The following is a 16,785-nucleotide window of genomic DNA, read 5'->3' on the forward strand; positions in this document are numbered from 1 at the left end:
CACCTCCCCTGACCCAGTGCTCACACCTCCTCTGACCCAGTGCTCACACCTCCCCAACCCAGTGCTCAAAACTCCCCTGACCCAGTGCTCACACCTCCCCTGACCCAGTGCTCACACCTCCCCTGACCCAGTGCTCACACCTCCTCTGACCCAGTGCTCACACCTCCCCAACCCAGTGCTCACACCTCCCCTGACCCAGTGCTCACACCTCCCCAGACCCAGTGCTCACACCTCCCCTGACCCACTGCTCACACCTCCCCTGACCCAGTGCTCACACCTCCCCTGACCCAGTGCTCACACCTCCCCAGACCCAGTGCTCACACCTCCCCTGACCCAGTGCTCACACCTCCCCAGACCCAGTGCTCACACCTCCCCTGACCCAGTGCTCACACCTCCCCAGACAATACTCAAAACCTCTACAGAAAAAAAATACTCAGATCATCTACAAGTGCAGTACCCAAACCATCCATAGATCAGATACTCAAACCAGGCATGCCGCATGTGATCTTTGTGGCTGTCAGCCCACGTGGCTGTGACAAGTTCTGTGTGCATCCCCTGGGAGACAGTCTGGGGCTACGCACGCACCTCTGGGACACCTCGGAGAGCTTCCCTGGTGTCAGCTCTGCCTTTCCTGCGGTCCCCCACCCGCTGTGTGCACCACAGTGTCCCCCATGTCGGGGACGCCAGTGCATGGTGCCTGGCACCTTTCCTGGCAGTCACTAGTCCTGGCAGAATGTCCATGCTGTGCACAGCAGAGTTGACCAGAACCTGGCTGTGGGACAGCAGTCAGTCTGGGGAGAGCAATGAAGCCATCTCCCGGTGGGGTTGCTGGCAGGGCCGGGCTGGCGCCTGAGGATGGAGCCTCCAGAGGTGTCCGGAGGACGGCCTGAGGGTGGCCCTTCAGCCGGCAGGGACCTGAGCAGCTGCTGATGTAGAGAAACGGCGCGGTGTGAGCAGGAGGGAAAGCTCAGAGCCACGGCCAGGTGCGCATCCCAGCCCACAGCTCACTGCCAGGCACCAGGCTGCACAGCCTTGGCAGGGAGGAGCCCGCAGGAGACTGGGCGCGCAGGTCCCCGACTTCCTACACAGAAGTCCCACACACATGGGGACCTGCGATCAGGAGCGCCCGGATCGGTGTTGCCACAGCAACCAGCAACCACAAACCACAAACCACAGCGCGCCAGCGAGGGCTCCAGGTTCAGACACCCGCAGCCGGCCTGGGCCGGGCCTCCGTGGAGTCCTCTCCACTCCTGGACTCCAGCCCCACAGAGGGCTCCTGCAGTGCCAGCCCCTCTGCCTACCAGGTTCTCTCGTGGAGAGAGCACCGCCCAGGTTAAGCTGGCACTCACGCAGGTCTGCAGCGGTCCATCGCTGTGAGGCCAAACTTTAGGCAGCTGCATTTTCCTCCACCTCTCTCTGAAGTGGGCTTGATTTCCCCAAAGCCAAGCAGAGGTGAGTGTGGGGAGGGCCGGCCGTGCCCAGGGTGGCCTTCGGGGAAGTGAGGCTTCCTCAGAGCACGGGCAGCCCTGGGGGATCCCCTGAGTGCACAGGCGTCGGTACCCCACTGCTCGGACGCCATGTTTACCACTGCACACCAGGGCTGGGCCAGGGACACAGCCTCGCGGACCAGAGAGGGGCACTGAGCTTCTGGGGCCTGAGACTGGCAGCTGCCCCAGGGGCTGGCGATGGCCCGGCGTGACCGCGGGTGCAGCCAGCAGTGCCTGTGGTCTGTCTGTGGAGTGAGTCCTGTCTGGGGGTGTTAGGGTTCCATCTGTAGGGTGAGCCCCGCTATGGGGTGAGTCTTGCCTGGGGGTGTAGGGGTCCCATCTGTGGTCTGAGTTCCATCTGGGGTATTGGGGTTCTGTCTGTGGGGTGAGTCCCATTTGAGGGTGTAGGGGTTCCACCAATGTTCTGAGTTCCATCTGGGGGTGTTGGGGTCCCGTCTGGGGGGTGAGTTCCATCTGGGGGTGTTGGGGTCCCGTCTGGGGGGTGAGTTCCATCTGGGGGTGTTGGGGTCCCGTCTGGGGGGTGAGTTCTGTCTGGGGGTGTTGGGGTCCTGTCCATGGTCTGAGTTCCGTCGGGGAGTGAGTTCCGTCTGGGGGTGTTGGGGACCTGTCTGGGGGGTGAGTCCCGTGTGCAGGGTTCTGTTGGATCTGTCAGGCTCTGTGCTCCGTGCCGTTCTTTGAGCCCAGGAACCAAATCTCTGCTGATGTCACTGCACAGATATGAGCTCTGGAAATGCGGGCAGGGATTCAGGCTCAGGGGCGCCCCCTGCAGGGCGGATGGGAAGAGATTGTGGAGGAGGTGGGCCGGGTGGTGGCGCCAGGGTGTGGAGGGTGCCCCGCGGGCAGAGCCGGAGAAGCTTCCTTCTGCTTGTTCACCGAGATAGCCTGGAAGTTGCAGGCCTCGTGCAGTTTCCAGAGGGAGCGGCACGGGGCGCAGGGCCCCCACGAGCTGGAAGCTGATCCCCGGCCGCCCGTCCGGAGGCCGCGCACCTGCTGAAATCTGCACGCTGAGCCCTGGGCAGCCCTGGGGGTGGGGAAGCCGGGGAGATGGAGCTCAGGGGTGTGGCTGGAGCTGCGGCACCACCGGTCCCCTCAGAGCAGGGCCCGCTGGTCAGCGAGGCCACTGCCTGCTGGGAGCTGCTCCTGCCCGGCCCCGGGCCCCTGGCTGCCCTTCTCGGAGCTCGCTTGGAAGACAGGGGAGAGAGAAACAGGAGACTCCTCGGCTTCCGGCTTCCGCCTCACTCTTCAATCAATTACAGGAGAGGAAATGCATTTTGAAAGTGATTTCCAGACCCAGGGGACCTGGCAGGAGTGGCAAGATAATGAAACGCTGCCTCCTGGGTCCCGGTGAGCAGCAGAGGCCCCAGGCCGGCTGCTGAGGGGCAGTGAGTCGGCCTGGGGCCAGAAGTCCCGGGTGGGGATCGGCCTCATTCCCGGAGAGGTGCAGCCATGCCCCAGCTTCCCATGGCATGAGATATACCGGCCGCCGCGAGGCCGCCTCCAAACGCAGAGCCAGTGACAGCCGGGGAGGCGGCAATCGCCTCCCTCCACCACGCAAACCGTCTCCCGCCACCCCCGGGAGCCCAGGGCCAGGGCGGTGCTGGGCTCGTGTGGCCAGGACGGCGCTGCGGGGGTCCCTGTGGGGACGCTCAGCAGGTGGCTGCAGGCGTCAGCTACAGGCCCAGACGCTCGCGCGCTGCTCCTGGGAGCCCCGTTTCCTGGGTGAAGTGAGGAATTTCTGCTCCCCCAGTCAGGCCCCGCCCCCTGGCGTCTCCCCCTGCTGGGGGAGCTCCCTGCTGAGGTTCCTCCCTGGGAGTGTCCCCCTGCCCCACCCCCATCCCCCACACAACCTCATTCCTACCATGGCCACGGTGAATGCCTTCAACCCGAGGGCAACCAGCCAGCGGGGGCCCCTCCCAGTCCACCTGCCCCCATCTCCTGTCACCTACAGATGAGTGCAGGAGCCGAGGCCTCTGTGTCACCGAGAGGAGCTACGACCCCAGAGCTCCGTCCAGCCCTGTCCAGCCCCGGCCAGCCCCGTGCGACCCCGTTCCACCAGGAGCCCTCCTCCAGCCCCACCCTCCACCCCATCACACAGCAGCCCCACATTTGAGCTGCCCCGGGGTGTTTGCCAAGACCACTGGCTGCGTCGGGGGTGCGGTGGGCTATGTTGGGATGCAGCAGGGTAAGGCGGGGTGCAGTGGGGACGCAGCAAGGGTGTATGGGGATGTGCCGGGAGTGTGGGGGGAGTGCGTCAGGGGCTGCCGTGCACAGGAGCGCTTGGTACCTGAGCAGGGGCTGCTGGGCGTCCGGCCGGTCTGCGCCGGGGCACGGTGGGGCCTTCTTGTTCACCTGCTTGTAGATGTCCCTCGCGGTCACTAGGATCCACAGCGAGCTGGACAGCGTGGAATAGTGCAGCGCGATGCCCACCTGGAAGGGGACGGTGTTAGTCCACAGCCCCTTTGTGTCTCCAGGAGACCGGAACTGAGGCTGGCAAGGAACCCCTCGGGGTCCTGGAGCCTCAGGGAGACACATGGGCTGCAAGGACGTTGGGGCCACCTGAGCCTGGTCCCCTGCAGCACCTGCGCCTCCTGCAACAGGGCTGGGGGCTCAGGCCCCACACAGGAGTCCACCAGCGAAGGGGGGTGCATTTGCACAGCAGGTGGCCACCCCATATGCTGCTGTCTGTGGCCCTGCACGTGGGATAGGAATGTCGTGGGGGCAGAGTTCCTGGTTGCTATGGAGACAGACGCTGCGGTCTTGCAAGCAGCCAGCATTCTGGAGCTGTCACCACCAAGAGTCCATGCTCAGGGTTGCCTTTGGAGCCACAGCCTGACACTTCCAGGTGACAGGGAGATGGCGCTGTGACTGGGGAGACCACGACCACTGAGGAGTTCAGAGCCTGAGCAGAGCTAACACAGCATTGGTGTGGCCGCGGATCAAGCCCGGACTCAGCTGCTGCGCCACAGCGAACTCTGCAGTGGTGAGAGACCTTCGCACGCATGTGCGTGTGTGCGTGTGCGCATGCGTGTGTGTTGTTAGAAAGCTCCCAGGGCTCTGGGGAGGGCTCCAGATGAGCCCTGGGCGTGGCTGCCGTGGAAGACACCTTAAGCCTGGCTGTTCTGCCTCCCCAACCACTCGAGTTGGAGGCTCTGGGTGCTGAGGCGGGACCTCAGCCTCCGAGGGGGCGGGGCGGGGCAGGCCAGCCCTTAGGAAGTGGCAGAGTGGCTGTCATCCTTGTGTGTAAACAGAACCATGGGGCCTATCCTGAGGATGACCCTGGCTGAGGGGGAGGGGGAAAGGAGGGAGGGAGGGGGAGCGGCTGTGCTCATGGCCTCCTGGGCTGAGCCTGGCCCAGGCTGTGAGCTGGGGATTTCAGGAGAAATTTCAGGGGGCCGTGGGGACGCTGCATGTGCACCCGGATCCAGCGCCGATGCAGTCACTGTGGCACCGTCGGCACCTCGTGTCTGTTAATGACGTCACTCTGTGTTGCCGTAACAACCGCCTCTCTGCAGCCTGCTTCCGGCTGGCCCTGGGTGGTGGCCCTGGTGAGGGAGGAGGATGCTGGACAGCTAGGCTGGCCCTCAGAGCGAGCTCAGGCAGGAGGTGGGCGTGGCTGCCCACAGGTGCGGGCAGGTCTGGCCTCCAGCACTCGGACTTGCCCCCTCCCTGTCCTCTCCAGCAGGCAGTGGGTGGAGCCCAGAGACTGGGCGTGCTGCGTGAGGTTGCCAGCATGGACCAGCAGGGCCCTGAGTGAGAGCCAGGGCTGGGGATGGCAGGGACAGGGTTGCCGCGAGGGCCTTGGCGATGTCTGTGGAGCTGCAGCCGCTTCTCGCCCTGCCCCTGCTCGGCCTCCTGCAGCTGGGACCTCCTGATGCAGCCCTGTGCCCTGGGGCTTGTTTGTAGCTGTTCCCAGCCCTGCCGCTCAGCCTGGCACCTTGCAGGCCATGATGCTGTCTGCCATGGAGTAGGGGTCTTGCTGCCTTCTGGAAATGTAGTCGGGGGTCAGGCCGGCACCGGACGAGGCCATCATTTCTCTTCCCAGCACCCAGAGGCCCTTGTCTTCCAGCCGGGCGCCAGGGGCCCTCCCACCAGACCTGCCACTGCCCTGCCTTGGCATCCCCTCGCTGGCCAGCCCCCAGGGGCCCCCTGGAAGTCCAGCTGTCTGATCTTGGGGACCCCGGGGCCCAGCCTGCAGCGTGCTGGGCCAGCTTCTCCGGGGGCGGGGGTGGGACAGGACTCCCCGGACTTTCCAGGGCAGCCAGGGCGGTGATGGGCGAGGTGCAGGTGTGACTGCCCTGGGCCCCCTTCAGCCTTCAGCCAAGCACTGGGCCCAGGGTTGCTGGCGTGTGCAGCCACAGACGAGGGGGCTTCTCAGGCTGCCGACCCCCAGCCTCAAATCAGACAAGTGGTAGGAAGGGACAGGGCCTGCCCTGAGCAGCTGGCGGAGCTCAGGGCCTGGGCAGGTGAGCGTGGGGAGTCTCACGTCCCAGGCCCCCGGACGCAGCTCCAGCGTTCAGGTCCCAGGGGCTGCGTGGAAGTCACTTCGCAGCCAACCACGAATGCAGCTGGTTTACAGGAGAGAGGGAGCAGAGACAGCCGTGCGAGCACCTGGGGACGCCAGGCTGACAGCAGCTGTCTCTGAAGTGACAGGAGCCACAGGTGACCTAGGCAAGTGGCCCTGTGGCTCACAGGGTGCCCCCCGCTGGGCCTGCTCCACTGGGGCTCGGGCTGGGCTCGGCTGTGGGGGCAGGGTTTCCACAGTGACTGCTGCCGGAGCCCAGCGGTGGTTTGCACGCTCCCTTTGAACACCAGTCAGCGCAGCACGGGAGGAAGGCGTGTGCTTCGCCACGGGGGTTCCAAGGCCGCTCCCCTGGGACTGAGCAGGTTCCTCTGAGTGCCCCCCGCCAGGGAGCACCTGCGTGACTTGGGCTACCTGCTGACCGAGAGCCTCGTCCCGGCGCCGAGGCTGGGGTTGGCTCCTGCCCCACCTGCCCCAGGAGAGGCCAGGTGCTCCTGGGAAGGGCACTGTCCTTGGGCAGGAGGTTCCTGCTGGCCGCCGTCACTGTGGGCCCCAGAGCAAGCCAGCCCACGGAGAAACGGCAGTTTCATAGCAACGTACGCGGGAGGCACAGAGCCGCCGCTGGAAGCTGTGCCACGACCGAGGTGCCTGGGCGAGCCGGCAGCGAGCCCCTCCCCGGCCCTGGGGCCCTGCGGCACTCACCGCCTGGCACAGGACCGGGTGCTTGGTGCGGTTGATGCCGCCAGCGAACACGGTGAAGGTCAGGGCCGTGTGGAAGCAGAAGTTCAGCAGTGCGTGCCGGGCTCTCCGGCTGATCCGGATCTCACTGTGGGAACGGGGCTTCGTTAGGAGCTGGCGTTTCGGGGAGGCCCGGCAAATGAGCCCTGGTGTCTGAAGCCTGCTCCGTCCACAGTGGGCACCGCAGCCCTCGACGGGCCAGGGGTGACCACCGCAAACGCCCCAACCCTGCTGGAAGCGTCAGGGGATCCTGGCCAAGCCGGCGGGGCCCCGGCTCCAGGACCTGGCCTCGCATCCCAGAGCAGGTGTCTGACGGGGGACGGCAGGGCTGTGCCCAGGATGAGGGCAGGGCCTGTGGCCGTGGGCACGGCTAAGGCTCCGCCTGCCTGGCCATGAGCAGGACAGATCGCTTTGCTTATGAATTGCACGGTGACGGCAGCCATGGCCTCAAACATCCCTGAACTTCCACCCGCGACGGCGGCCGAGGCCGAGGTGCTGCCCTAGGCTGGACGCGGAGCACTGCAGGGACCGGCGCCCTGGGGTCACCCCTGCTCCCCAGAGGGGGCCGAGAGACAAGCTCAGAGGCAGGAGGCCGAGCAGCGTGTGGGGGCAGGGGGGACGCAGCGTGTGGGGGCGGGGGGCGGAGCGGGCCCCTGGCAGCCTCACCTCTGGTGCAGGATGTAGGTGAGGACGGAGGCGCAGAGGCACAACAGCATGACCGCGGTGCACGCGTACACCACGGGGTGCAGGAACTCCCCTGGGTACTGGGGCAGGGACAGCACAGCCTTCAAATCCTGCAGAGAAGCAGAGACCCCGTCACCGGTGTGTGCGCGCGGGCAGGCCCTGAGACAGCTCAAGGTGCTTGTGGCTTTAGGGTCTTGGAGAAACAGACGCGTCCAGGGCTGCAGACGGAGAGAGACCCTGCTCCAGGAGCCGCGGCCCCCTGAGGGCTTGGTCCTCCCCACGCCCTGGTCTGTCTGGTCGAGGGCATCTTTCCCTGGTGCCCGGCGCCTGCAGGGCAGGGTCTGGTGGCCCTCAGGGCCTTGCGGAGGCAGCACCCCGCCCAGCTCTGGGAACCTCACGCCTGTGGGCTGTCTCCAGCTGTCTCCAGCTCCAGCAGTCTGCGCTGCACGGGCTCTCCCTGGTGGAGAAATGGCTGCTGGGAGCCCAGGGCCTCACCCCCGTTTCCGGAAGTCACCAACTCCACTGCATCGTGGCCAAAGGGTCAGAGTCAGGGTCAGAGACAGGCGCATTCCCCAGGGGCAGAGAGGCCACCGTGGGCGGGGCCGGGCGTCTGCCCAGGGCCTGGGTTCCAGTGCGGCTCTGCTCACACCTGGGAGACGGCAGGCTAGCTCAGTCTTGGGTCCCTCCAGGCCCAGCTGCCATTGTGGGTGCTTGGGGTGCTAGCTGGTGGAGGGGAGACCTCTTTGTCTCTCAGTGTCTTTCAAAAAAATGGAAAACAGCCCTCTCCCTGCCAGGCGAGGAGTGTCCCCGGTTTGGAGCTGTCTATGAGCGGGGTGGGGTTTGCTGTGGCCGCCACCCTGCATCCCTGCATCCTGACACGCTGGGTGTGGACAGTGCGGGGAGCGTCCGGCGGACAGCGCAGGATGGCGCTCGCTCGGACACGTGCCAGCACCCTGTGAGGGCATGAGCTCGGGGCCGAAGATGCCAGAGAGGCCTCCTGGGGCCAGGGGCTCAGGTGCGAGCGAGCGCCCTCCACGGGCACCGGGCTCCTGTCCACCCCTCCTGGCCTAGGGAGGCCACCCACGCTCGGCCCGTCTCTGCCTTGGCCGAGGAAGGAAGCCCTACCTTGGCTGTCACCCTCACCCCCGGAAGCCCCAGCCACAAGTGTGCGGGCTGAGAGGCCCCTGCTGGGCGGGCGCCGTGGCCCGCGAGCACAGGAGAGATGGGTGTCAGGTGTGAGTGAGGCTGGGCGACCACGGCTGGGCCGTGTGCTCCGGGCAGGTGCTGAGCCCCAGCGGGAAGACGGGCACCTCGGCTCAGCTCCACCATCTGCGCAGATGCCCCGAGGAGCCAGGGCCTGCAGCTGAGGGCCCCTGCCCGCGGCGTCGTGCGCTTCCCTGCGGGGGATGGGCCAGTGCTGGTCCCAGCTCTATCTGGGTCCTGACGTCCCGAGCATCTGCCACTGAGTGATGGTGGGAGGGGCCTGGTGGCCCTGGTGAGTGCCAGGCCCGCTGTGCCGTTTGTCACGGCAGCAGCTTCCTGACAAAGGCACACGATGACAGAGGCCGGGAAGAGCGAGTTTTCTAGCCGGACCTTGGCGCCAAGGTGTCCACTGGGGCCCCTGCTGCTGGGGGTGGGGGGCCGAGGCTGCACCGGGCCTGGCAGTGTCCCCGAGTCTTGTCTACGTGGTTGCTTTTGTGGGCATCGGCCGCTTTTCCTCCATTAGTGCTGGATCTGAAAAGGACCCAGCCTCCACTGAGATGCCACTGGGCCACTTGTGCTGGCTAGGCGAGGGCCACCAAGGGTGGGCCGTCCTGTGTCCGCTTCTCTGGCTCCATTGGGCCCAGGGCCTCGGTGGGGAGCCTGCGGCTGGGTCTGCCCCTCAGGGGGCTTGCAGGTCTGCTGCTGTCCCTGGAGTGGCCGTGCCGCAGTGAACACAGGGGGAGCCTGAAGACCCTCCCCGCCACATAGAGTCCGGCTTGCTGGGGGTGGTGGCAGTGGCCGAGGGCTCCCATGGGAGTCTCGCCTGCCTCAGGCTTTTGTCCATACTCTCCAACCTCTCTGGGGAACCCAAACTGTGAACCGGGAGCAGCCCCAGAGAGAGACGCAAGGCAGCTTCTGGAAATGCGACCCGGACAGCTCCACAGCCCGTGGCCGGCGGTGGGTGCCTCGGGGCGGGGCTGCTCCTCTGGGAGGCGGGCGCAGAGGAGGAAGGGCCAGGGTCAGGGCGTCACCTGCGCAAGGACAAACCATCAGCAGGCCCAGCGTCCCCCCGTCGGGTTGGCCAGGACCCCCGGCGCCTTCCAGCGGAGTTCGGGGCGTCATTCGGGAAGCAAGCACTCCAAGTGTTTCCTTCTCCACGTTGGAGTCGTCCCAGGGCCCCTGGCCGTCTCCAGAGGTGACGGCTGACGGGCAAAGTCGGCAATGAGACAAAGGCAACAGGTGCGAGCCCCGGGGAAGCAGGGGGCTCTCAGTGAGGGGGTGCGGCTGTCACGGGAGGCCACAGGGAACAGCTCCCGCCCCTGCCCAGCCCTCCCATCTCCCAGGGCTGGCCTTGCGGAGCCCTCGGGTGTGGGGAACTTGTATCGGCCTGGTTCGCATTTGCCCCTTTCGCGAGCCACGTCTGCCTCTTAGGTTTCTCCCGATTTGATTGGATTTTTCCTTTTCCGCGAATTTTTTCGCGAATCCAGCAGGCGGGTGTTAACAAAGGAGGGAGCTGCGTCTGCTCTGAGCTGACCCCTTGGAGAATGACCGCTCCACGCTGAGGGCCGCCTGCAGGGGGCGTCCTGCCTGCCCAGGAGCCGCCCCCAGGCCCGGCCTGCACTCCCGCTGGTCTTCCGCCCGGTTCTGCCCAGTTTTTCCTGGTTCTTCCCAGCTCTTCCTGGTTTCTCTGGTTCTTCTTCTTGGTTCTTCCTCCTGGTTCTGGGCCAACGAACATCGATTTCACCAGCATCTCATGTACTCCCTGGTCTGCCTTTTTAACGACAACTGCATCTTAGCGCCTGTCAACATTTCTTGACAGCGTTCTCCAGGAAAGGCAGAGCTGGGGCACGACGAGGAACTGATCTGCTCAGCACAGAAGTCATCCTAGCTGGGCGCTGGTTTGTAGGATTTGTTGTTTGCTCTTTGGAGAGGAATGCGAGCTTGTAAAATTCTGAAGAGATCTGGGGAGAAACGGTTTGAGCAGCGTCACAGGAGTTTTCCTTCTAGACTGGTCGGCGGGATGACAAACTCCTCGTCTGGGCGTGACGCTGGGTTCCAGAAGCTTCCAGTATAAAACGTAGACGGTGAGCTGAGTGAGGGGCAAGGAGCCGAGGCGAGCTCGGGCAGTCGGGGGATGTCTGGCGAAGGGGCCTCTCTGTGCACCTGCCAGAGGGGCGGGGCGGGCTCGGGCTCCTTCCCGCCCCCCCCCCCCCCGCCCCGGCACCGGACCCTGGCGAGGGCTGCAAGGGGAGCTCAGAGCCGCCCAGCTCACCCCGCGGGACAGCCACAGCTGGGACTGTCCCTGCCCCGCTTCTGGTTCAGGCCTGCTCCTGACTTCTAGAGCTGACCCTGCCCGTGGGCACTCACGTGGGAACAGGAAGTGGTCACCGGGACCCCAACAGGACAAGTGGCTTGGATCTTCCACTGCAGGCGGGGGTTGCCCAGGCTGGGCCTCCCCGGCTCCCCAGGAGCTGGACCCTGAAGAATGTGGGGAGGACACTTCTGGCGACCTGATCAGAACTCAGTTCAGCGCTGCAGAGGCTGCCCCAAGTTCTCCAAGAGACCAGCCCTGCTCAGCCACACCGAGACTGAGCCACCACGCAGCACCTGTGCGACCAGACGGCACTGAACACCACGCAGCACTGTGCGACCAGACAGCACTGAACACTGCGAGAGGGCGAGGGCGCCCCAGCTCAGCACCACAGGAGAGACGGGAAGAGGGGTCATATTGCAACAGCTACACTGCCACCCCACAGACCCCACAGTGCCCGGTCCACACCAGGACCCCACACTGCCCCGTCCACACCCAGGACCCCACACTGCCCTGTCCACACCAGGACCCCACACTGCCCTGTCTACACCAGGACCCCACACTGCCCTGTCACATGACCCTGGGTCCCAGGAACAGAAACATCCAGAATCTGGGGTTGGGACAGAAACCCTGGCTCCGTCCGCAGGGGAGCGAAGCGCCTGGGAGTCCTGGAAGCAGAAACTCGCAGGGGCGGCTCCTGCAGCTCCACACCCAGGCGGGCGCCCGCTGGGGTCCAGCTGCTCCACTGCCCACCCAGCACCACACCCCAGGCAGGTGCCCGCTGGGGCCCGGCAGCTCCACTGCCCACCCGGCTCTGCACCCAGGTGGGCGCCTGCTGGGGTCCGGCCGCTGCACTGCCCACCCAGCACCACACCCAGGCGGGTGCCAGCTGGGGCCCGGCCGCTGCACTGCCCACCCAGCTCCGCACCCAGATGGGCGCCTGCTGGGGCCCGGCAGCTCCACTGCCCACCCGCTCTGCTGTGGCCTGGGGAAGCCGTGCAAGACGGCTCAGGTGCTTGGGCCCCTGCACCACGTGGGAGACCTTGGAGAAGCTCCCGGCTCCCGGCTCTGGCCTGGCCCATCCCCGGCCATCGCAGCATCTGAGGAGGGAGGCAGAGGACAGATCTCCCTCTCTCCCCTCTCTCTGTGACTACGCCTTTCAAATAAATAAATAAATCTTAAAAAACACAGAAAATCTTGGGAACAGAAACACTTGGATACTTTCAGGGATAACAAACATTTGGTACCCTTAGTATTTTTTTTTTAAAGATTTATTTATTTTACTTGAAAGACTTACACAGAGCAAGAGGGAGAGGCAGAGAGAGAGAGAGAGAGAGAGAGAGAGAGAGAGGTCTTCCATCCGATGGTTCACTCTCCAGATGGCCACATTGGCCAGAGTTGCATCGATCAAAAGCCTGAAGTCAGGAGCTTCCTCTAGGTCTCCCATGCAGGTGCAGCAGCCCAAGCACTTGGGCCATCTTCTACTGCTTTCCCAGGCCATAGCAGAGAGCTGGATTGGAAGTGGAGCAGCTGCGACTCGAACCAGCACTCATAAGGGATGCCGGCACTGCAGGCGGCAGCTTTACCTGCTACTCCATAACGCCGGCCCCCAGTATTCTTGGCTATTCTGCAGGAAACTGAAAGATGTGAATGCCGCCAGGGAATGGAACTCTGGGCCCCTGCAGGGCGGAGAGGGAGAGTGCCCAGGGCTCCAGCTTCATCCGGCGTCCAAAGCCTTCCTGGGTCCCTGCAGCAGCGGCAGTCACAGGTGCCACCTGGCTCCCATCCTCACAGCACCCAGCGCAGGCACAGGGAAGCCGGCTTCAGCTGGTTCTTAACGGCCCTGAGGAAGTTGTTCCCTGCGAGGCGGTGGGGGTGTGGCCAGCGGGATGGGCCGTGGGGACCGGGAGCTCTGAATCCAGTGTCCCGAGGCCCAAGCTGCCCCCTTGTTTGCACAGGCACTGGCGACGGCAGCCCCTGGCAGGGGCTGCACAGGGAGGCAGTGGCTGGGTGGGCAGCGCCGGGACCACCGCCACCTGGCCATGGCTCCCCAACCTGTCCCAGGGTCTACACCCCACACTCCCGACTCCCACAGAGGAGAGCTCGCACAGAACCTGCGACTCGGGAGAGTGAGTCCACAGCAGCCCCGCGCCCCTCAGAAATTCAGTGTGGCACATGATGTGTGCAGAACGGAATCGTAACCAGGTCTGAGGTCTGGCCTCTGCGGCAGGCACGCGGCTGTGATGGGCGGCGTTTCCCGTGCGGCGAGGACCAGGGAGCCCATCCCAGGGCCCCCGAGACAGGGCGCAGACAGGCAGCGCCTGGTGGCCGCAGGGCAGGGTTTGCACAGAGGGGCCCCGGGCCCAGGCTCCGAGGGGAGGTCCCGACTGGGGACGGGGCAGCTGGGTCCCACCTGCCGGGTCCCGCAGGGTGGGGGCCGCACCCACCTCTCACTCGCCTCTGACACTTTCTGTTTTGCGAACTTCCCAGATTTGAGCCTGAAAAGCCACAAGCGCTGTCACGCTGAGGCCGCTGCCGGTGCTGGGCGGGGCCTCTGAGGTGCTGGGCGGGGCCTCTGAGGTGCTGGGCGGGGCCCCTGCCGTGCTGGGAGGGCCTCTGCCGGGCCACAGTCGCTGATCCCAGGACCGGGCCGGGCGGCTGCGTCGCCTTGAACAGTGCCTGGAGGAGGTGGGCCTGCCTCCCCCAGCCTCCGGCCGTGAGCAGCGCTGCGCGGTGATGGATTTGGCAAAACGCATCTCGCTTATTTGGATGTTTTGAATTGAACAAGAAGAAAATGAGTCGGTGACTCAGACAGAGCGCTCCTTGTGGGGCAGGCGCCCGTGCCCGGCCTGGGCCCCGCTGTCCTCCGGCCATCGGCATTCCCTGCACGCGCCGGCCCTCGGCCGCCTGTCAGCTGTGCCCGCCGAGCACACACGCTGCATTATTCAGGGCCCAGGCGGCAGCCGCCGCGGCAAATGCTCACAGGCGCCTCCAGGTCAGGCCCCAGGGTCCTGCAGTACCGGCGCCCCCTCCCCTTCTGCACGGCCCCTCCCCGGGCCCCCAGCTTTGTGGTGGAAGGGGGCTGCCAGCCCAGACATGGCTTCCGCAGGGCACGGGTGTCACCCCTGCTGATGAGGTGGTTCGACACTGCCGAGTGGCGGCAGCTAATCAGTATGACCCACACAAGCCACATAGCGCAGGAGGAGCCAGGCGGGCAGCCCAAGCCCCGGGCCTGCCAGACCCTGCGGGCCACCTGCCCCCAGCCACAAACAACCCTCCTCAGGACTGAGCGTGAGCACCACAGCCCCTTCACCCTCTAGGACTGAGCACAGGCACCTCTGCCCCTTCACCCCTCAGGACTGAGCACGAGCACCTCTGCCCTTTCACCACCCTCAGGACTGAGCACAGGTACCTCTGCCCTTTCACCCCCCAGGACTGAGCACAAGCACCTCTGCCCTTTCACCACCCTCAGGACTGAGCACAAGCACCTCTGCCCTTTCACCACCCTCAGGACTGAGCACAAGCACCTCTGCCCCTTCACCCCCCAGGACTGAGCACAAGCACCTCTGCCCCTTCACCACCCTCAGGACTGATCACAAGCACCTCTGCCCTTTCACCACCCTCAGGACTGAGCACAAGCACCTCTGCCCTTTCACCACCCTCAGGACTGAGCACAAGCACCTCTGCCCTTTCACCACCCCCAGGACTGAGCACAAGCACCTCTGCCCCTTCACCACCCTCAGGACTGAGCACAAGCACCACGGCCCCTTCACACACATCCCAGGACTGAGCACAAGCACCTCTGCCCTTTCACCACCCCCAGGGCTGAGCACAAGCACCTCTGCCCTTTCACCACCCTCAGGACTGAGCACAAGCACCTATGCCCTTTCACCCCCCAGGACTGAGCACAAGCACCTCTGCCCTTTCACCACCCTCAGGACTGAGCACAAGCACCACTGCCCTTCACCCCCCAGGACTGAGCGTGAGCACCACGGCCCCTTCACCTCCCAGGATTGAGCACAAGCACCTCTGCCCTTCACCCCCCAGGACTGAGCACAAGCACCACGGCCCCTTCACCCCCCCGGATGGAGCACAAGCACCACGGCCCCTTCACCTCCTAGGACTGAGTGTGAGCACCACGGCCCCTTCACCCCCCAGGACTGAGCACAAGCACCTCTGCCTTTTCACAACCCTCAGGACTGAGCACAAGCACCTCTGCCCCTTCACCACCCCCAGGACTGAGCACAAGCACCACTGCCCTTCACCCCCCAGGACTGAGCGTGAGCACCACGGCCCCTTCACCACCCCAAGGACTGAGCACAAGCACCACTGCCCTTCACCCCCCAGGACTGAGCGTGAGCACCACGGCCCCTTCACCCCCCAGGACTGAGCACAAGCACCTCTGCCCTTCACCCCCCAGGACTGAGCGCGAGCACCACGGCCCTTCATTGAGTAGCCACCCGCAGCTTTCCCGCCTGTGCCTCCAGGAATGGGTGGTGGTGCCGTGTGCTTGGCCGGGGCTGGCAGGGCCGAGTACTCACCATGAGCACTGGGAGTCACTGAAGAGTGGCACCGTGGAGGTGGGGTCGCCAGCTGGGTGGTTACGTGGCGCCTTGCTCCCCGCCAGCCTCCATGGCCGTCCGGAAGGTCAAAGTCCCACACGGTGGCCCTGGGCTCCCACTCCCGGGGGAGGGACCTCGGGGTGACCGTGACGGGGCGAGTGGGGGTCTCGAGGCTCACCCATCTGCAAAGACAGTGCGTGGTCAGAACACCGGGCCAGGGTCCTCCCAGGCCCACTGCCTCCATTCCCAGCCAGCAGGCCCCACCCCCGCCCTTGGCCCTTCTCGGCTGCCAGCCTGTTGGAGTTGCCAACTCAGGGCTGCAGCCGGGGCAGGTGGAGGAGCTGAGTGACCACCTGGGCTCAGGTGCCTCGGGGCCAGACGCTGGCGTCCTGGGGGAGCCGCCTGAGCGAGTCTGAGGACCGTCCTTGCTGTCCATCCCAGGCAGACCTGTCAGCCGCCTCAGGCCGCCCAGAGCCCCACAGAGACCCAAATGCACCTTGAGTTCACCTCCCTGGGGCAGGGCCAGGCCCGGTGGGTGGAACCTTCCCCACCGCTGGGACCGGCCCGGGGGACTGGCGTCTGCCCCTGCAGAGGCCGCCGGCAGGCGGCTGCTGGGTTTCCTTGTGGCTCGGTGCTGTCTGCTGAACTGAAAGTTATCCGGAATCGCTCTCTGGGCAGCAGGAATGGCTGCTGCTGGCCTGGCGCTCTGCCCCCAAGCCCAGCCCTGGGGAGTGGACGCTGCGGCCAGCGGCCCCCTGGCACGTACCGCTGCCCGGGCTCGCGGCTCAGCCCCAGGACGCCGCAGCCCGACTTCTCACCTATTTCGGCAGGAGCGGCTGGAGAGGCCCCGGCAGGGCGCTTCCCACGGCTGGCGAGACGCGGCGGGCGCCCTGAGCTGGGCAGAGCTTCCTCCCCTTCCGAGAGGGCCGCTGGCCGGCCGGCGATCAACAGATTGCAGGGCTGCAGCCGGCGGCCGCCGCGGTGGGCACGGCCCCCGCGCCGGGAGGGGACGCGTGGCGGCCGAGCGGAGCCCGCTCTCAGCGCGCCCCGGGCAGGCGGCTGCCAGGGCCGGAGCCGAGGCGCGCCCGCCTTCCGCGGCGACAGCCGGGGACGCGGCGCGGCCGGGAAGCGGGCGCCGTCACCATGGGGACCGGGGGCGGCGCGGACGGCGGCGGCGCGGTGGCCGGCTCCCTGCGGCAGCAATGGCTCTTCGCAGCCGCGCGGCCGGCCGCCCGTCACACCGCAGCGCCCGGCCGCGGG

The 16,785-nt window shown here is 65.9% G+C and overlaps 1 protein-coding gene across 2 annotated transcripts in view; it reads right to left on the reverse strand.

The window, feature by feature from the left end:
• The window catches only part of ADGRA1 (adhesion G protein-coupled receptor A1), a 32,187-nt gene extending 15,704 nt beyond the window's left edge, over window positions 1-16,483 (reverse strand). Inside the window, exons 1-6 of one of the 2 annotated variants that reach the window (XM_051839418.3) lie at window positions 16,344-16,483; window positions 15,505-15,707; window positions 11,020-11,130; window positions 7,432-7,559; window positions 6,730-6,853; window positions 3,793-3,935 (exon numbers count right to left, since the gene is read on the reverse strand). In XM_051839418.3, the coding sequence (XP_051695378.1) occupies window positions 3,793-3,935; window positions 6,730-6,853; window positions 7,432-7,559; window positions 11,020-11,130; window positions 15,505-15,507 (509 nt within the window). In that variant the 5' untranslated portion in view covers window positions 15,508-15,707; window positions 16,344-16,483. The remainder of the gene's footprint in view (window positions 1-3,792; window positions 3,936-6,729; window positions 6,854-7,431; window positions 7,560-11,019; window positions 11,131-15,504; window positions 15,708-16,343) is intronic. The other variant, XM_051839419.3, reaches the window with a different exon arrangement.
• Window positions 16,484-16,785: the final 302 nt, after the last annotated feature.

The sequence above is a fragment of the Oryctolagus cuniculus genome, chromosome 15 (genome assembly GCF_051225735.1).
Source record: "Oryctolagus cuniculus isolate XC-2025 breed Fujian yellow rabbit chromosome 15, ASM5122573v1, whole genome shotgun sequence".
NCBI classification, from domain to species: domain Eukaryota; kingdom Metazoa; phylum Chordata; class Mammalia; order Lagomorpha; family Leporidae; genus Oryctolagus; species Oryctolagus cuniculus.